We start from the raw sequence: 21,568 nt of genomic DNA, 5'->3' as shown, positions 1-21,568 counted from the left end.
TGTCTAGTCTGGTCCCTTCATTTTTCAGATGAAAAAATGGGAGTCCCAGGGTCACTCAAGATCACAGGTGGTAAGTGGCAGGGTGGGATAGATTGTGGTTGAGTGTGAGTTTAAAAGCTGCTTCCTTTTCCTCTTCCTAGTCTAAAAAATTGACATTTTGAATACTTACATTATCTTTCCCAGGGGTCTGAAGGCTTTTTGCATACATCGCATTTGGTCAGGATATAGGCTGGATGTTTTCCCAAAAGCTGACTTGCAAAACCTGAGCATAGCCTATAACTGTGATTTTGGAGAGGACATTTGAAATGGTGGAGAACACGGATGACAAAAATAAATTTAAAAATCTGTATTTGAAATAAATGACCTAAAAAATGTAGCCAAATCATATAAAATATATCTTTTGGATGCAAATTATTTTAAAGTATATATATATAGTTTTCCTTTTGAAGAAATCTTATTTTAAGGGTAGACTCTATAGTTGGACCAGTATGGTATCTGTGGAAAAGCAGTGTAGCATAATGGATAAAAAGCCAGCCTTACAGTCAATCAGACTTGATATTAAGTCTTGCCTCTGACAAAGCAGTTGGGTGACAATAAGTCACTTAACTTTCTTAGTACCTTAGGTAACTCTTTTAATATTACAAGTTATAGATAAGTCTGGAGAAATCCCAAACAATGGACCAAAAAAATCAAATAAATACCCAAAACACTATTAGCCTATTTCTCTCATCTCTCCCCAAAAGTTGACTACATTTATCCTACCCATTTTAGAGATGGCAAACCCTAGGCTTTGAATGAGAAAGTAACTTGAATATAAAGTTCGAGTTAGGACACAATAAAACAAGGTATGAACTTCAAGAATAATAACTTTTTAGGCTAGTGCAGAGACTAAAGAGAAAACTTGTTTTTGACCAGAAAACTTGAATATAGTGCCTGACATAACAGGCAAGTCATAGCTCTGTGCAGACAAGAGCTATTGGCTTTATTAGTCTATCGAGTGAGGCTGCGAACTGACGGTCCTGATGTACTGGCCTCACAAATGCATTTGATTACGTTCGCTCTTCCTCAATAAACTTTATATTCTCTATCAGAAAAGTGATAAAAGAGTCAGAAGGAAGCTAAGCAATAGTAAATTTCAGTAGCTAACCTATTAAATTACTCCTCTGGAAAATCATAAGGATTGAAAAGTGGTGTAGCTCAGGGTACTCAAGGGAGTATTGTGAAAGTGTAGAATGTTGAAGATGGAAGGAACCTCTCTGTCTTCTAGTTCAGAGAATGGGAAGGGAAGCAGATGAAAATGCAATTGGAAAATATTTCAAAAAGGTTTTTAAGGAATATTTTATTTTTCCCCAATTACATATAATGACAATTTTTAACATGCTTTAAAAATTTTTTGAGTTCCAAACTTTCTCTTTCCTTACCTTACTCCCCATCCTGAGATAAGAAGCAATTTGATATAGGTTATACACGTTCAATCATGCAAGAGTATGACTATATTCATCATGCTGTGAAAGAAGACATGGATAATAGGGAGATATTTAACAAAACAAATAAGAATACTATAGTGCATAAGTAATAATGACATGTGATTTTCTAAGTCAATATGAGTCAGTAGGGATCCTTATGCAGGGCTTAACAGCCCCTGATTTCTAATGGACTTGGACACCACTGGGCTAGTCCAAATCCTCCCTTTGCAGATGAGACATCTGAGGCCCAGAAAGGTGATGTATTTGTTCTAAATCACACAGCTAAGTTAGTTACAGATTCAGTACTAATTAATACTCAGGTCGTCTGATTCTCAACCCTACGTTCTTTCTACTATGCCAGTATAACCAACGTCAGGCTTAGCTGTCATTAAGCCTTCTGTGTGAAGTCTCTATGCAAATTTCTTGCACGTATAATTTAATCCAATTACTACCCAACAGAGGCAGTGTGCCAGTGGATAGAGAGCTGGTCCTCAAGTTGTCAACGACTTGGTTTCGAGATATGAAAATGAAAAGTTTTAAGGTATATTGTCAGTGAGTCAAAAAAGTTTAGGGCAAAGAAAAGGTATCAGTACATTTTTTTTTAATTACACAGAAGCAAAATTTGGAAGGGGATACCAACAGGGCAGTTTAGTTTCTTCCTTGTTAAATTTAATTTGCACTTTTAAAAAACAAATTCCATGTAACATTAGTTCAGAGTTTCATATAGAAGTCTCTTTTTTGTCCTTTGCGTATTAGATGTTTGCATTTGTTGATTTTTTAAAAGTTCACCAAAAACAGAAATTAAAAGAATAGCATGTTAATGGAATTAAGGAAGGACATTCTTTTTTTCTTTAAAAATATTTAATTGATGTGTTTTACACAGTGCTTTGTAAATATAGTGGTGGCTTCTAGAGGGGGAAACAAGTGAATTTACAAAATAAATGAAAAGTTGATTTTCATGTTCCTAGAAAGAGAGAATTCAGTCCACTTCAACAAACTCTAAGTTCCCTACTCTGCTAAGCACCAAAGATTAAGAGACAAAAATGAAACAATCCCTGCCCTCAAAGTGCTTACATTCTACTTGGTGTTTTAAAGCACATAGGTATTCAAATAAATAAATACAAGATTATTAAAGGAGAGAAAATATAATGGAAACTGGGAGTATTTGGGAAGGTTTCACAGACAAAATGCCACATGGCTGAATGTGAAGGAAGATGATGACTTGGAAAAGCAGAGTCAAGAGAAAAAGTCTACCCATAGTTTTGGGGGGCACTGAAACAAGAAATGGAGTATGGTTGAAACATAGAGTACATAAAGGAAAGTAATGTGCAGAAAGCCTGGCAGAGCAGTTTGGAGTTATATTGTAGAGAATCTTAAATATCCGGCCTTGTATCTTATCCTCAACTCAATGTTATTGTTGTTCAGTTGCATCCTACTCTCAGTGCCCCCATGTGAGGTTTTCTTGGCAGAGATACTGGAGTGGTTTGTCATTTCCTTCTCCAACTCATTTTACAGATGAGGAAACTAAGGCAAACAGGGTTGAGTGGCTTGCCCAAGGTCATACAACTAGTAAGTACCTGAGGCTGGATTTAAACTTAGGAAGATGAGCCTTCCTGACCCCAGGCTCAGCACTCTAATCACTGCACCACCTATCTGCCCAAGTCAACAGGGAGCCACATAAGCCTTTTGAGCAAGAGTCAGACATGGGTCTTAGGAAGATCGTTTTTCCAACTATATGAAAGATGAATTGGAGTGGGGATAGACTAGAAGCAAGAAAACAAATTAACAAACCATTATAATTGTCCTAAAGTAAGTTATTTTTCCTTTGTGTTTCATTTTGATAGCATTTTGTGCCTGGGTAGGAAAGAATTGATTCCTGGTAGCAGCAGGTATTGTGGTTTGATATAGAAAAAAATATTCCCTGTTGCAGGATACCTGGTTACTGCCAAAGACTTTTTTTTTGCTCAGGTGATTAGAGTATGTTGTTGACTTGGCCAAGTTTCCTTCCTTCCATTCCATGACCACAGATGACATATCAGTGCTAGCTAGCTTTCCTGTGAACATGACACAAGGCCTAACCACTATAGAGAGATTGGTAAACTCATCACTGCTATTTTTTTCTCATCTCTACTATTGAAGAGTCAGTCTGGTAGCAAGCAGGAAGCAATACAGATGAGCTCTGCCCCACAACTGCTCCACACAAATCTAAAAAACAAATCAGACCAAGCCTTGATCAGGAAATCCAAGAAGAAGAAAAAAAAATCCCAGTGAATCATTTTTCCAGTCCAGATAGGCAAAGGCAAAGGCCAGGAAGTCTGTCTGCAGGTACTGGGAAGTGGGGCCTACCTAGAAAGAGCTACTATGGAGGATTCTATCACTGAGAAATGATGTACACCAGGGCAAGAAGAGGTTGACACAGAAGGCCTGATCTAGGGGCAGGATTCAGTAATAAATGCCAGAAAGAAAGAATTCAAGTACTAAGGAGTCACAGTCAGATTTATACACAGTTTAGCAGCCACCACTATAAAGGATCAGAGAGCTTGAAATATCAACATGGCAGAGGACAAAAGATGTAAGCTTACAATCAAGAATAACTTATCAAGCAAAACTGAATAGAATCCTAAACAGGCAAAAAACAAACCTTTATTGAAACAGAGGACTTCCAAGCATTCCTGCTAGAAAGACCAGAGCTACACAGAAACTTTGAAATGCAAACATGAGAATCAAGGGAAACATAAGCAATCATAAAGAGCTAAACAAGAATAAACTATCTACTTTTTAATATGGAGAGATGATAGATGTATCACCTTAGAACTCTACCATCATCAGGGGTTATGGAGGAAGTCTAATTAGTCATAGGACTAGGAAGTAGTTTTATTACTTTGTGATTATCTTTAAAAAAGAATGAAAAGGGAGAAAAAGATGAATATACTAGGGAGAAAAAGAGAGGAAGAATGGAGAGAATTATAAACAGTGTGCTCAAGTAGCAGTCTATAAATAGCACTCTATATAAACAAATAGGAAGGGGTCACAGGAGCAAGCAACATTTGAACCTCACTCTCACATGAACTAGTCCAAAAAATGAAGAATATATACATGCATTCTGTGGGGTACAGAAATATATTTCATTCAAAAGGGAAACAGGATGAAAAGGAGAGTAGGGGGAAAAGGGAATAAGACGGAGGGCATATTAAGGGAAGGACCAGTACTAAGCAAAGCAAACCCTAAATAAAGATTGATAAAATCATTATAAAATATTTATAGCAACTCTTTTTGACATAGCAAAGAATTAAAAATTGAGAGGATACCCATCAACTGAGGAATTGCTGAACAAGTTATAGTATATACATATGACTGAATAATATTGAACCATAAGAAATTATGAAGGAGATGACTTCAGAAAAAACCTGGGAGGACTTATATAAATTGATAAAAAGTGAAATGAGTGGAATCAAGAGAATACAATACAATACAATTCTTTACAACAATATTGTAAAGAACAGCATTAAAAGAACTTAGGAACTCTGATCCACACAATGACCAACCACAGTTCTGGAGGATTTATGATAAACATGCTACCCACTCCCTAATAGGGAGGTGATGGATTCAGGGCACAGACTGAGACATTTTTTTGTATGTGGTCAATGAGGAAATGTGTTTTGCTTGACTATATATGTTTGCAACAGATTTTATCCTTCTTTCTCAAATGGTGGGCAGGGGAAGAGTGAGAAGGAGGATTTTGGGGTAATTAAAAAAATAAAATTTAATAGAAAGAAAAAATGAAAAACATGTACTCTATGGTCATTCAATAATGAAGGCTGTAATTATTATTATCATTATTACCTACAGACTCTCACCTTAAGGAAGGACAGTCTAGTATAGTGGAAAGAGCACTAGATTTAAAATCACAAGCTATGTGACCATTGGCCAGTCACATAACCTCTCTGAATCTCAGTTCACTCTGTCTTTCTTGGATTGGCCAACAATAGGTTCCTGCCTGAGCACCACTTCATGGTTATTTTTTGGGCTGAGATGGCTCAGAGTAAGTAATTCTTTCTCTTTTGGCCAGAAACTCACTTCTTAAACAGGCCTAATCACTGAATGGGGTGCTGCCTCAGGCAAAGTGGGAACTCAGAAAGATCTTAGCCTAAAAAGGCCAAGGTCTCCCACTGCATCCTGGCATATCTCCAGTTGTCCTGATCTCTATCTGGTCACTGGACCCAGATGGCTCAGGAGGAGAAAGTGAGGCTGATGACTTTGCACAGCCCTCCCTCACTCAAATTCAATTCAGTGACAAGTCATGGTATCATCTTCCTAATGTCATGATCCTCTTTGAAAACAAAGATGAACCACATTCTTCTATAAAATGGGGCTAATAGTATCTGTGTGTAGTAACTAGCTACTTCATATGATTGTTGTGAAGGTTAAATGAGTTAATGTATGTAGAATGCTTTTTCAACCTTAAAATGCCACATTATTATAGTATTGACTATATGTATGAGACTGGTAGATGGCTCAGTGGATACAGCTTTGGGCCTGGAGTCAGGAAGACCTGAGTTCACATCCAGCCTCAGATACTTAACTAGCTGTGCAACCTTAGTCTCAAGTCACTTAACCTCTGTTTGCTTTAATCTAGTGGAAAAGGAAATGCCAAACCATTTGAGTTTCTCTGTCAAGAAAATTTCATGGTTGATATGGTCCATGAGGTCATGAAGAGTTGAAAACAATTGAATGAATGAAGACATACACACACACACACACACACACACATATACACATGTATACACACACATATGTGTATATGCTTGAATATTCTAAGTGAGATATTATTACAGTTTGGGATCTATGGAAAAGCAATTGCAAATTCCATCTGGTTCTCACTAATCTTCACATTGAAGTAAGAAACAAAAAGAAAGATCTTCCACACTCTAGTGAATGGCCCGGTTATTGGAGCTATATTTGGTACCACAAAATTCTAGCACAGAACAAGAATTTGAACAGTTGTTTGGAGTTCACTGTAATGAGATTTGACCTGTGTAAAGTAGGACATCCCTTAAAGGCAAGCCTTACATTTGGAACAGATAAAAGGCCATGTACTCCTTAGCATTTTAAACTAAGAATTTGAGGAAGGACTCTCAGAGATCACCTGATCCCAGTCCCTCATTTCCTAGAGCCATTGGGGTAAAGTGCTTTTTCCCACAGGTAGTAAATGTTTGTTGATCAGTCATGTTTCAGTCATGTCTGACTCTTCATGACTTCATTTAGGGTTTTCTTGGCAAAGATACTAGAGTGCTTTGCTGTTCCCTTTTCTTGCTCATTTGTAAATGAGGACCTGAGGCAAACAGGGTCAAGTGACTTGCTCAGGGTCACACAGCTAATAAATGTCTGAGGCCAGATTTGAACTCAGGAAGATGTCTTCCTGACTCTTGGCCCAGCATTCTATCCACTGGACTACCTAGCTGCCAAATAGACATTGAAATCATATGTAAAAGCACAAAATTCATTACTATTTACTTTTTCAAAAGAGGTACATTGACTTTGCCAAAATAATATCAATACTGTTTTATTTGCTTCTTTGCCATATTTTCAGTTTCAACTTTTATTTCTCAGATGCAGAAATGCCAGTGAATTGCTGAGGGCCATCAATTACAAGTGATCATAAATAGAAGGGGGTAGGGGAAATTTGATTCATATAGCTTTAAGCTAGAAACAATGAAAAAATAATAAAGCTTCAGCATAAGGCAGTCAATTTGATTATGGGCCTTGTGCCTTAAAACAAACACACACACACACACACACACACACACACACACACACACACACACACACACACACACACCCCTTTTGTTAGAAACAGGAAAAAAAACAACTCGCCTCTAAGTAAATGTTGATTTCCATTTAGCCTTTTAGCCTTTTCTACATCTCACTTAGCTGATTTTGTTTTGTTTTGTTTTTTATCAACCAGGTAGCAATAGTAACCGTTCCAGCACACGAAGTGTCCTCAGTGTTAGCAGTGGCATGGAAGGTGACAATGAGGTAAGACTGGGATCCTAAACCAAAATATTGGTTTGAAGATGATTTAAAATTCTGTTTCTCAAAAGAGCAGTTTTATTTAATTAATTATTTTTAAAAAGATTTCATAGAATTTTCCCCATAAATAAAAGGCTTTGGGTAGTTCAAGAGAACCAAGGGCTCAGTTCTTGTCTTCTTGATGACCATCGTAAGAGACTAGATGATCACACTGCTCATTATTGGGTCAGTATCAGACAAGTCATCAGAACTGGTTGATGACCTTGTTAGCAATAGTTGTACTTTCTGACACCTATCTCTTAGGTCAAACCTCTTGATTGCGTTGAGGGTCTTTCTGTGACAGGCACTGATAATTGTTCTTACTTTCTCCCTAATTAAATTCATCTTGAAATTGAAAGACATGATAGTCTTATATGTCTGTGTGAAGTAGCTGATCAGGTCTGCAAGCCACTCTTTCGTAAAATCCTGCTTATTGACCCTGGGGAGATTTAGAGATAGTAATCTTTATCCTACATGACTGGCTGAAACTTTATGTTTTCCCCTTTCTTCCTCCTGATTTTGCTTCCTGAAGGACAATGAATTCCCAGAAGTTAACAGAAGCCGTAGCCCAGGTCCCCAGCACGTGGAGAGAGCCCCCTTCATGTCACTCGAAAGGCCTCCCAGGATACCTCCTCGAGCTGCCTCTCATAGGTAAGCTATGCCAGGACATTCAGGGTGTCTCAGTTAAAGGAATAGCATATTGATCCCATGAGACTAGGTATAAATAGAGAGGAAGGAATAAACATTTGTTTTATCCCTACTCTTTGCCCAGTACCCTCACAAATATGAATTCATTTCAATGGATGCTTTATCCACTAAAATGTCTACACTTGTTTTGTGACAGAAGGGTGCCATGTTTGACAAGCCACATTGTAAGTGGTAGAATCTTAAGTATCACATGATCATTTATTATAAGCACAAATGGGTGGGAAAAACTTAGAACTTGAAGGCAAGAGACCCAAGTTTGAGTGCTGGTTCTGACAATTACTATGTGTATGATAGTGGGCAAGTAATTTACCTTTTCTGGACCTCATTTTATAGTCTTTCTATAATAATTATAATTGTGCTATGTCACAGTTGTTCTGAGGACAGTCATCAACCATTTATGAAGCACTTACTATGTGCCAGTCAATCAACAAGCATTAAGTGCTTACTTAGGTGCCAATTAGGAGGCAACCAGATGGTTCAGTGGATAATGCTCTGGGCCTGGAGTCAGGAAGACCTGAGTTTCAATCTGGCCTCAGACATTTACTATCTGTATGACCCTGGGCAAGTCACTTAACCTCTGTTTACCTTAATCCACTGGAGAAGGAAATGGCAGACCACTCTAGTATCTTTGCCAAGAAAACCTCATGGATGGTATGGTCTAAAAGATCACAAAGAGTCAGACATGATTGAACAGCAATAACAATATGTCATCTAAGTATAGGAATACAAAGAAAGGTAAAAATAGTGCCTGCTCCCAAGGAATTTACACTTTCATGGGGCAGATGATATTTAATAAATTGGTACATGTAAGATACATAAAGAATAGTTAAAAGGTAACCTTAGAGAAGAAGACATCTGGAGGACTCAATGAAATCTTCCTACACAAAGTAGCATTTGAGCTGAGTCTTAAAGGAAATCAGGGATTCTCATAGGCAGAGATGAGGATGGAGAGCATTCTAACCATAAGGGACAGCCAGTGCAAAAGTATGGAGATGGAGAGAAGAGTGTTGTGGGCAGGGAACAAGTAGTCCCATATGATCGGATTGTTGAGTGCATGGAAGGGAACAACATGTATGTAAACTGGAATAATAGGAAGAGACTAGATTGTGACAAATTTTAAATTTCAAATAAAGGATGTTATGTTTAATTTTGGTGGTATTAGGGAATCATTAGAGTTTATCCCAGTTTAAGAATTGCTTAATTCTTGATTAAACTCACATTTAATAAATTTATATTTAATTCTGTTGATATTAGGGAGCCACTAGAGTTTACTGACTTGGGAGGATAAGGGACAGGAATGACATGGTCAGACCCATGCTTTAGGAAAATCACTTTAGCAGCTATGGGAGGATGAAAAGAATTGAGGAGAGACCAATTAGAAGGCTGTAGTCCAAGCAAGAGACAAAGGCCTGAATTAGACCGGTGGCTATCTGAGGGAAAAGACACATGAGAATTCACATGAGAAATGTTATATAGAAGGAAGTTGCGTAATTTGGCAGCTGTTTGGATGTGTGGTGATTGAGAGTGCAGAGCCAAGGATGGCACTGAGGTTGAGAACCTGTGTGACTGGGAGCATGGTCGTGCCTTTGACAGTCAGAAGAAAAATTCGGAATGGGGGAAGGCTTCAGGGGAAAAATAATAAATCCAGTGGTAAATATGTTGAAATTAAGATATCCACAGGGCATCATCCAGTTTGAGATGTCTAACAGGCCATTGTTGTTTTGTGACTGGAGCTAAGAAGACTGTTGTTGTTCAGCTGTTTTCAGTCATGTCCTACTCTTCATGACCCCATTTGGGTGTTCTTGGCAGAGATATTGGAATGGTTTACCATTTCCTTTTCCACCTCATTTTACAGATGAGGAACTGAGGCAAACAGGGTTGAGTGACTTGCCCAAGGTCACACAGCTAGTATCTGAGGCTGGATTTGAATGCAGGAAGATGAATCTTCCTGAGTCGAGGCCTGGTGCTCTATCTACTGCACCACCTGACTAGGGCTGACTATATAGCTCTGGAAATCATTTGCATAGATCTGAAAATTCAATCAAATGGGAGTTGATGGATAATATATATAAATATACAGATGAGATAATATAGAGAAAAAATAAAGAGGGTCCAGGAAAGAGTCCTGGGAACTCCTACAGTTAGTGGGCATGACTTGGATAAAGATCCTACAAAAGAGATGAAGGAGTGATCAGAGAGGCAGAGAGGCATTTGAAAAGTCAAAGAAGAGCATTGAGAAAATATCATTTGATATGGCAAATAAGTGAACACTAGTACCTTTAGAAAGAACAGTTTCAGCTGAATGCTGAGGTTGGAAGCCAGACTTCAGAGTGTGTAAGTTTGTAGAAACAAAGAAAGAAGGAGTAAATGGTAGTACTGAGTGTAGATAGCATTTTCATGGGGTTTATCTGAGAAAGGAAGGAGATGCATAGGATGATAACTAGCAAGGATGTTAGGATCACAGGACAATTTTTTAAGGCTCTGGGAGATGGGTATGTTTGTAGATAACAGGGATTAAGCCAATAGATAAGGGGAGACTAAAGATTAGGGGAAACAAAGACTCTGTGTTGGAGAAGACAGGATGATATCAGAGGTGAGAGATGGGGAAAAGGGAGAAGAGGTTGTTGGCTGTTGTATTTGTCCTTCATTCTCAAAGAGGACCATGACATCAAGATGATGACATGACTTGCAGTTGACTTTGATTTGAGTGAAGGAGGGCTGTGCAAGGTCACCACCCATACTTTCTTCTCCTGAGCTATCTGGGTCCAGTGGCCTGATATTCATCAGGATGACTGGAAATGGCCCAGGAAGCAAAGTGAGGTCCTGGCCCTTTCAGGCTTAGGTCTTATCACAATCTTACTTTGAGTGAGATATACCCATTCAATGAATAGTCTTCAAGTTACTCAAGGGATGGCCCCTCTAATCAAAAAAAAAAAAAAAATCAAACTGGGAGGGAAGACCATCAGGGTTCCTGGGTAAAAGAGAAACAATTACTATTTAGTTATTACATCCACTCTGTGCTAGATAGGTGGGGACCTGCTCTCCAGTCTATGAGCTCCAGAGTGAATTGGGTTTAAGGTTTAATCCTTGAGCAAGAAATGTAGCCAGTAAACCTGGAGGAAAAAAGGCAGCTTTTGGCCATGGAGTTTACCTTCCCCTGGACAGAACACCAGAGAAGAGGAGGGGAGAGGAAAGGAGAAGGAAGGGGAGGGGAGGGGAGAGGAACTGCTACTCACTCACAGGTTGTGTTTGTCCTTCATTCTCGAAGATCACCATGACATTAAGATGATGATGTGACTTGCAGTTGACTTTGATTTAAGTGAGGGAGGGCTGTGTAAGGTCACCAGTCTCACTTTCTCCTCCAGAGTCATCTGGGTCCAGTGGCATGATATTCATCAGGATGACTGGAAATGGCCCAGGAGGCAAAGTGAGACCCTGGCCCATTCAGGCTTAGGTCTTATCACAATCTTACTTTGAGTGAGATACACCCATTCAATGAATAGGCTTCTTTAAGTTGGTTGGCTGGTTGTTGTCCTTCATCTTCGAAGAGGACCAAAATGACATCACCATGATAAAGTGAATTTTCAGTTTGTCTGAATGTGGCTGATCAGACCAATACGGGCTCAGAATGCTCTACCACAGGTTGGGCACAGATAGTCTGTGTGAATATTTGGAGTGGATATTCCAAATTTCTGCATCCTGCATTTACTTTGCACTGTCTCAATTCTGCTTTGCTCAAAGAGCATGGCACCTTTTCTTATGTAGGCACGCCATGCTGAGTGGTCCTGTGCCAGTGTCTTCCATGTTGCACAGTCAAATCCAAAGTTCTTTAGAGTGACCTTGAGAGTATTCTTGTATCATTTCTTCTGGCCACCATGTGATCACCTGCCCCATGCAAGTTCTCCATAAAATAGTCTTTTTGGCAAGCGTACATTTTGCATTTGAACAACGTGGCCAGCCCATTGGAGTTGTGCTCTTTGAAGCATAGTTTGAATGCTTGGCAGTTCAGCTCGAGCAAGGACTTCAGTGTCTGGTACCCTATCCTGCCAGGTGTTCCTCAGAATCTTCCTAAGACAGTTCAAATGGAAGCGAATCAGTTTCCTGGCATGGCGCTGGTAGACTGTCCATATTTCACAAGCATTTAACAATAAGGTCAGCACAACGGCTCTGTAGACCTTCAGTTTGGTAGTCAGTCTAATACCTTCTTTAAGGGTTTAATACCTTTAACCTCTTTTTTAAGGCTTCTTTAAGTTACTCAAGAGATGGCCCCTTTAATCAAAAAAAAAAAAAGAGAAGAGGAAGTCCTCAATGAATGACCTCAGTTTTTTCAGTTGTGTGAGTGAGTGTGTATGTGTGTGTGGTGTGATGAGAGAGTGGAGAAAGGGATGCTGTTGGGAAGATTGTAGAGAGAGGAGGTTTGGAATATCCACTGTGGTGAATGGGTAGAGAATAAATTACAGAGAAGTAGAAGGATTGCCTTGCTGTGGTGAGGGCCCAGTTGAGATTAGATAATGAAAATTATGTAGTGGATACAGTCAGCACAGATTCCTGGCTTCCTCTGGTTCTATTCAGCAGTATGTGAACAGGAACAAAGGAGGAAGATGGTGAGAGTAATCCCTGGTTGGGATCTAGTAAAGGGGATCAGAAGTAGCGTGAGGGGAGCAAGGGATTTGAAAAAAGAGCTAACTGAAGAGTTAAACTGGTCTAAGATTGGGAAGAGGGAGTATGACCAACATGGGGCAATGGCATGGGAAAGTAACGAAGGATGAAAGGACTGGAGGTCCTAGTGAGAAGGAAAAATGAGATTAGGAGTTATAAGGCATAGGGAAGTACTTTGAAAAGCTTAAAGTGCTAGAGAGGCAGTTTTGTGCAGTAGAAGGAATACTGAATTTGGAGTCAAAGGTGCTGAGTTCAAATTCTTCCTACTTACCTCTGTGATCTTGGACAATTCATTCAAACTTTCTGGGCCTCAGTTTCTTTATCTGTACAGTGAGGGAGTTGAACTAGGTTTTTGAGGTCCCTTCTGGCCCACATATTTGATAGAAATGGGAGCCCTATGTACTTATTATTAAAATGTCTGTATTTTAATGTATTATAAAAAAAGTTTTAAATAATGTTTATAGAAACAGTATAAATTTAAGTTCCCCAGTTAAAAGGTCCATGTGAGACAATGTGTTGCGGAGAACTGATAATACTTTATGTTTATTGGGTGACCAGTTCCTTATTAAAATAGTGCTATGTACTCTATTAGTTGAAATGAGGATGAAATGAGATAATGCACATGGCAGTATTTTCTGAGAGTATAAAACTCTGTAAATTTAAGGCATGATTATTAATGCTAAAGTTGCTCTAAACAGCACTGCTGTTCTCTTAAGGATCATTCCATTAATGTGTCAGCTTCTTGAGGGCAAGGACTATTTTTGTTACATCTTCTATGCCAATCCACAGTGGAGTGGTGCCCATGAATGACTTCTACACTTCCGTCCTGGGTAAGCTAGGGAGATCCACCCTCCAAACAAATTTTAAAATGCTAACTGATTGATTGATTTCCTTCTAATGCTAAGGAATAAAATCTAACAAGGCAGTAGGGTCTTAGGGAACTTTTCAAATGTAGTTTAGAAAGCAGCTGTATGTTCCACAAGCCATAAATGATGAAATGCAAGAGCATATATGCTGTTTAGTCCAATCTGTAGAGTTCTTAATGTCAGTTGGAATCTTCATAATCTTTTGGAAACTCCATAGTTCCCATTAATAGCCCATATTTTAAATATTTTCCAAGCCAAGTTCAAATATTTACTAAGCATCAGTCATGTGTAAGGTTCTGTAAATAATGCAAGGAAGAATTAGATGTGACCCCTGACCTCATAAAGTTTATAGTCTAGCAAGAGAGATAAGCTAAGAAATTGACATTTTGACAGACGTTAAGCCATATCACTAGGGTGAGAGACTTTCTTCTCCCTTCCTAATACATTCAGATTTTAAAGTTTATATGGATAATTCCTATTTAGGTTTGTCTAAGAAAAATGCAGGCATTGTTCTAAATTAAATAATGGTAACCTAATATTATAGTTGTACATTTAAGTGCAAAAAGATTCTGACAATGTAGTTTCAGGCTGGGGAGAACTTGTTAGCTCCAAGTACAGCAGGAAAAAGGAATGAGTTCTTTATTTGGTGCCTGAGCTCACTCTGAATGTAGCAATTGTGGAAGAAAATACCAATGTAATATTATGTTGTTTTAAAAGGAAAGAAAAGGGAAACAATCTTTCTTCTGTCCTCTAAATTATTTAGAGACTTGTTAGAAAATTACATACAAGAAGAGGAAGAGGGGAGAGATATGACTGGAAATAAAGACTGTGGAAACTAAAGATATCGATAAACATTTTTAAAAAGAAAAATGTCTAAGTTGAGAGACATAAAGAAATTGGAGCAAAAAAAGTAAATTGGAGAGTACTGAGAATATTAAAAAAACAAAAGAAATGAATAATCATTTGAAGAATAGTTAATTGTTTAAAAAATTTAGTGTGCCTATGGTAAGCATAAAAATAGAGGAACCTGTGTGAAGCTATTGAAAGGGGTAAAAACTATAATAATAAAATTATTGCATAGGTATATATGAATCACTATTAAAGTTTACAGAATTCTTTTCCTTGTGAGGTAGGTGGTGCAAATGTTATTATGCTCATGTTTCCAGATAGTGAAGTGAGGCCCAGAGAGGTGGTAACTTGTCCAAGATCACATAGCTCGTAAGTGTCCAAGCTGGGTCTCTCCTGATGATGAGTTTCCCTTCCTACCATCATTTTTTAGATTTTTTTAGAGATATGGTGAAGGGTCCAGAGATAATTCTTGGCAAATATTTTGTGGGACAAAGGCTTGTAAAAAGGAATTGTAAAATGAAAATAAATTACATGGAGTGGGGAGAGCAGGAACCGTAGGAGAGGTTGTTGTTATATAAATATCTATTAAGCACCTGTTGTATAAGGAATGCTGGTAAGATACAAACACGAGCATGACTTCATCTCTACCTCCAGGAAGCATGGTCAGGAGCCAGGTCCTTGGACAGGGTGGCTGAGGGACAAACAAGGTGGGGCAGAGGGCATTTAGGCTATGAGAAGTCCTCTGGGGGCAGTATGTCCAAGGCATTCAAGGAAGATCTGTACCTTAGCAGGCAGGAGATTTGGATCATTGGAGTGGAGAAGCTGGTCCTCTGTTTCTAAGCTCCTAGCTTTCCAGGGTAGGAGAATATGTATGTGTATTCGAGGGGGAACTGCTTTTCAATCTGGCGACCATTTTCTGAAAGGAAAACAGAAAAGCAGCCCCAAAACAAAAATTTGGTACCTCCCCACCTTCTTTTCATCACGTCCCTCCTACCTTCTGGTATTTCCCAGATAGAGATAAGTAGGAGACAAAGGAACTTTCTCAGAGCCCCTTTAGAGATTTTGGAAGGTTAGGGTGTCCTGAAATTTGGAAATCTTCACCTCCTTCCTCAAGCCCCAGAGGGCTAATTCAAAGATTAACAGCTCTTTTAGGTGGAAAAGCCATATTACTCAGATGGGTCAAATGAAGAGCTATCACAGGATCCAAGATTTTGAGCTAGAAGGAGTCTTAGAACTTATCTACTCCAGAGGTATTAAATTCAGCATCGGCAACACACAAAACTCCCCAGTGCAGCCCAAATTAAAATCAGTTAATTAAAGTGTAATTGGAAAATGTTTGACAAAACAAATAAAAATAAGGTACAACACAGATAATATTAATTTGTAGTTTTCTAAGTTAATATGTGGTCCACAGGGACCCATTTCTATGGTAATTTGATGCCACTGATCTGGTCTAACTTGCTCTTGGGAAGGTTAAGTGACTTAACCAATGTGACAGTGACAGAAGAAAGATTTGAACCTAAGATACCAAAACCAGTGTTCTTTCCACTGAAATATACTATAACCTTTGTAAGTGAATGAAATTATAATGTTAAAACTGGGGATCATATTTCCCTTTAGTCTGCAGATAAGGAAATTTCTCAAGCAAAGTATAATGATTCATTAAAGGTCACTGAGCTATTTTGTTCCAGAGCTGGGCCTAAAACCCAATTCTTCCAACCCACTGTTAGGCCTACTGAACCACACTGTCTAATGTTTGCATATATATTTATGTAATGTTTAAGTAGAAAGGATTATTCTTGTCAAATGAGATAACATATGTAAAGCACTTTTTAATCCTTAAAGCATCATGTAAATGATAAATATTAATTTGTAATTTCAGCATTGTATTTTCTGAAGGGTTTAAAACAATGCTAATAATTCTATCATACCATTTTGTAATTAAGTATTCTTTTAAAATATTAAAATGATCAGTGATTGATTACTCATCTTGGGCCATCAATTTTCCATAGATTTAATGCTTTTAGTTACGTAGCTTTCTGATATAGTATATAAATTGTATGTTATCTGTTACAGAATGTGCTAGTGGTTAAAGGTAATATAAATTTCTGAAGTTAGAATAGAAAGTATCTGTCCAAGAAGGTATGAGAAAAAGGAAACATTCATATATGCAATTATTAAAGAGTTCTGAGGCTACTTGGCAAGGGGTAGCAGAAATATTGGGGGCAGCTAGGTAGCACAATGAATAGGGCACTGGGCCTAGAGTCAGGAAGACCTGAGTGTAAATCCAGACATAGCTGTGTGACCCTGGGCAAGTCACTTAACCTCGTTTACCTCAATTTCTTCATATGTAAAATGAGTTGGAAAAGGAAATGGCAAACCACTAAAGTATCTTTGCCAAGAAAACCCCAAATGGGGTTATGAAGTGTCAAACACAGGTGAAACAATGAGCAACAAATCAGAAAGATAAGGTTGGCAAATTAATAGGCTACAGCTACACCGACTTTATAGAATCTTGTTAAAAAGGACAGAAAAATTAGAAAGAACAGGTTTTTATTATATTGGCACCAAAATCAGAAATGGGGTTTCATTTCAGCATGTAAAATAATCAGAAAAGTATTTGGTCATGATATTTAGTAAGAACATTATGAAAATGGGACATAAAACAAGAGAAAGGGGGAAAAGATTGAAAATCTGATTTTGTTTTTTAAAAAGTACTGGCAAAAAGTTTAAATGTGATGGATTTGAGGTTTTTTATGTTTGGAAATAAAATTATCAATGTATCATTAAATGTATTTGCAAGTATGTATGGCATATAAATATTTCAACAAATACATGATTGTATCAGCATAACTACCTTCCAACAAGGCAGATTGTAACCCATAATAATATGTAAATTGGCAATCTAATATGTAACTAGCTTGTAATAATTTTTTTCTAAATCTCTGGTCTCTCTGGAAATCTTTAAGAAAAAAATACACAGTCCTTTCTTTTAAAGGCAAAAGACAGGGCTAAGTAACCCTTCAGGTACCATTTTAGCTCTAAAATTCTTTTGTACCCATTCCCCCTAATTCTGTGATACACTGTGCAGTTTAAATAAGATCTGATTTTTCAATGTAAAATTTACTCACTCAGTACCCAATGAAGTTGTCTGTTTTCAGAAGTCAAAAGAACTGGACAATGATGGGCTTTGTTACTATGTCCTTCTTGTGCCTTTGAAGTTTCTAGTCTACACTCTAAACCAAAAGCCACCCTTCATTTTCCAGGCTTATTGAGTTTCTTTTCCTCACTTAAAAAAATTGCATAAAGGCGGCCTTCAGTAAGCATTTGCTGAGTAATTCCTCCAACTGCAACTTCGAGGTAGCATAACAATTATGTGAAGGAGAGTGATAATTAAGCAGTGCCTGATTGCACTCTCTTTCTCAGAGTTATTGGCTAATTTCGAACATAATTAAATATGCATGTTACAACACTTATGCCCATTTGTAAACAATTGATTTTATCTGTAAATTGTTACTTGGGCTTTACTCAAGTTTAGAAAACCATTCACAGTCATTCAAAAACAATAGAAACATGGCAAATGAGACAAAATAATATGAAGTTATTATGCTAAGCTAATAAGAATACATAGAACACAAGGATGCCCCGTCCCCCCATTGTTTTTTGACATAGTTCTGAAAGTGTTAGTGTTGGCAATAAGTCAAAAGAAAGAAATTAAAAGCATAAACATAGGCAAAAAAAGGGGGGGAAACTATCAAATTATCTCTACTTGCTGACATGATGGTTTACTTAGAAAACCCTAGAGAATCAGCAAATTAATGACTTGATACAATTAATTGCTCAGCAAGGTAGCAAGATACAATGTAAACCCACCAAAAAATCAAACAAAAGTAGACAGCAGCCGCCAACCTGCTTCTGTGGAACATTTTTCTGTATGACTGCCTCAGATCAGTCATCAGGAACACATAAAACAGGACATGAAAATAAAACCAAGTAAACACAGAAAAGCAAGAGAGAGTCCAAATATAAGGCTCACATTGTTTGCAGCCATCCTAGGACACTAGGTTAACTGTTCTATTCATCTCTGTTTCTCTTTCCTTCTCTTCCCCACCCCTAACCCCATTCTTTTTTTGGGGGGGGGGGGAGACAAGGCAATTGGTGCTAAGTGACTTGCCCAAGGTCACACAGCTTACACCTATTATGTCAAATGTCTGAGTCCAAATTTGAACTCAGGTCCTCCTGACTCTGGGGCCAGTACTCTATTCATTGCCCCACCTAGTTGCCCCTCCTTTCTTTTCAGGGAAGAGGCAAAACAGGACCCTGTCCCTGGACAGCTGTCTTTCAACTACCCTTTTTACTTTGCCATTGGCTAAAATATTGTACTTTTCTTTTCTAACTTCATTTCTATTGAACTGATCTCCTAACCATTAGAGCTGTAGAACAACAAATTAACATAAAAAACACTGTCAGTAAATTTGTTGCCTCCCTTTTTTTTTCTGAAGTCTTAAAAAACCAGCAATAACCAAACATACTCGTACATCTGGTCACAGGAAGTGAGTATAAAAAATGGGTGTGTATATATTTTGCATGCTGTGTAAACTGTGTAACATATTATGGATTTTAACTTTGAAGTTAGTCTAATTGGTTTCCCAACCTGCTTTCCTTGTTTCATTTCAGGCCTCCAAGTAGAGAGAACTTCCATCCTCCTCCACCTGTTCCACCAAGAGGCCGCTGACTCCTCTACCATCTTCTTTAAACAGGACTTTGGAAGAAGAGCAAGTGATTTCCAGCTCCTTGATGACATCATCACTGACTTAATGTTGGATTGTACTGAGATTTCTCCTGTTCTTAAGATGTATTACGTGGTCAGATTGGACTGTCTCTGAAAAAGGGGCTCCTTAGCTGCCAAGGACTGGGAAGCCAGGAACTTCATTTCCTCTTAAACAAGCTGAATGAGAAGTTCCCTTATTCCCTAGAAGACAGAAGATTTGGTTGGAATGCATGCCTTTCATTAGGGGGTCTAAAAAAAAAAAACCCTAAGAATATTCATAAAAATTTATTTTTAAAATTTATTTTACTGACATGTTCTTTAAATGCATCTTCAGAATACTCATACATAAAATTAGTGACCAAGCAAGGATTACAGCAAGTGAAAAGATTCTATATATAAATCTCAGGGGTTTGAGCATCTAAATACCTATTTGCTTTAAAAAAACAAAACAAAACCCCACACAATTCTGTACAGTGAACATTTAGTTATATTAAGGAATCTATCAGTCAAGGGTATTAGAAGTTATCAGTAATAATAGTAATAATAGGTAGCACTTATAAAGCTCTTTAAGTTTGACAAAGCATTTTACATGTTATCTCATTTTGTTTTCATAACAATCCTGAGAGGTAGGTGCTGTTATTATCCCTATCTTACAGCTGAGCAAACTGAGACAGATAGAATCTACCCAGATTTATACACTGAGTTCAGGTTTGAACTCAGGTCTTTGGGACTTCAGGTCCAGTGCTCTATTCAGTATACCACTCAGCTGCAGAGATGCCAGTTGGTACTCTGAGTCATCACAGAAAAGGGACTGCATTGGTACTGTTGAGAGTGTTCGTGACTTCCCTGTCATTTTCAAGCCAGGAGTGGTAGGGAAGATCCCATAATAGGTGTGGGATTCTCTGTTTGCTTTCACTATTATTGGATTTGAGCAGGATGCCAACTTCTTCGAGAAAAGGGAGATTATTTTATATGGGAAAAAATAGAAAAAGCATTAGGGTTTTTTGCTTATTAATAATGATGGTGAAGATAACTGACAACTGTATAGCACTTTAACGTTTGCCAAGAGCTTTTCAGGCATTATCTTGTGGGCCTTCCAACAAGCCTGTGAGGTAACAATTACAAGTATTATTATTCCTGTTTGATAGATGAGGAAACAGTCTTAGAGAGGGTCAGTGACTTACCTATGGTCACATAACCCAGAGGTGGGGAACTGGATCCAGATCTTCCTAACTCCATGTTCAGCATGCTTCTACTCCATACTTCCCATCTTAAATTTCCATTTTAAAATAACTAAATTTGAGCCTCTTATTTTGTTAAAACAGAGAATACAAATCAGCATTCCCCCCCCACACACACACACACAACACACATACACACATTCCTATAAGCCCTCTCAGAATTACCTTTTGCCTAGAAATCTCATCCTCTGAACTCTAAAACCACTCTCATTCTGGGCTCTGTCAATTTCTTTTTAACGTTGTTCTCTTCCCCTCTTAATGTGCATATGGGCCAATAGCAGTAGTATTAAAACTCTGAACAATTACCTTTTGCCGGATGAATCTTTGATGATAAAATGTTCTTTATTTCTTCAATCACCCTTCTCTCTAGTTTTATTCATTTTGTTACAAGGCAGACAAAGACTCTTGTTGATTTATGTCCAAGTTGTTGATCCTTCCTTAACAGTAATTTTGTTAAATTACAAGACAAAATGCTGAACACCCTCCTTTGATTCAAAATAAATTGGTGAGCATGGAAGGATATGATTTGGAATAAACACAGCCTAGGTTTTCTGATCTTTTTAGACATTAAAACTGACTGACTGCTGACTGTATCACTAGTTTAGATGAAACATTTTTGAGGACTTCTTATTTTCCTAAATGTATTCAGTTACCTAAGGTTTAGCGAAGTTAAGTGACTTATCTGTGGTTGCAGAGCAAATAAATGTCAGAAGTGGGATTTGAACCCAACCCTTTCTGGCTACCAATCAAGCATTCCATTCACTGAATTGCTTCTCTTTAGATACTAGTGGGTAACCCCTGAGGGAGTGGGAGGAAGCTGTCTTTTTAATGCTCTTTAATGCCTTTTTAATGCTCTTTCTAATGCTTTTTAGTGTTCATACATTAGCCGGCACTGCTGTGCTTCCCTTTATGATTATCAATTGATATTAATTAGTCAGA

General features: G+C 37.9%; 1 protein-coding gene across 1 annotated transcript in view; it reads left to right on the top strand.

Moving 5' to 3' along the window:
- The window catches only part of PIK3AP1 (phosphoinositide-3-kinase adaptor protein 1), a 139,105-nt gene extending 118,122 nt beyond the window's left edge, over positions 1-20,983 (top strand). Inside the window, exons 15-17 of the mRNA XM_072626460.1 lie at positions 7,432-7,502; positions 8,068-8,186; positions 19,295-20,983. Of these exons, the coding sequence (XP_072482561.1) occupies positions 7,432-7,502; positions 8,068-8,186; positions 19,295-19,352 (248 nt within the window). The 3' untranslated portion in view covers positions 19,353-20,983. The remainder of the gene's footprint in view (positions 1-7,431; positions 7,503-8,067; positions 8,187-19,294) is intronic.
- Positions 20,984-21,568: the final 585 nt, after the last annotated feature.

Source organism: Notamacropus eugenii, chromosome 1 (assembly GCF_028372415.1).
Source record: "Notamacropus eugenii isolate mMacEug1 chromosome 1, mMacEug1.pri_v2, whole genome shotgun sequence".
Taxonomy (NCBI): domain Eukaryota; kingdom Metazoa; phylum Chordata; class Mammalia; order Diprotodontia; family Macropodidae; genus Notamacropus; species Notamacropus eugenii.
The sequence above is the reverse complement of the archived record's forward strand: the minus strand, read 5'-3'. Positions and strand labels throughout refer to the sequence as shown.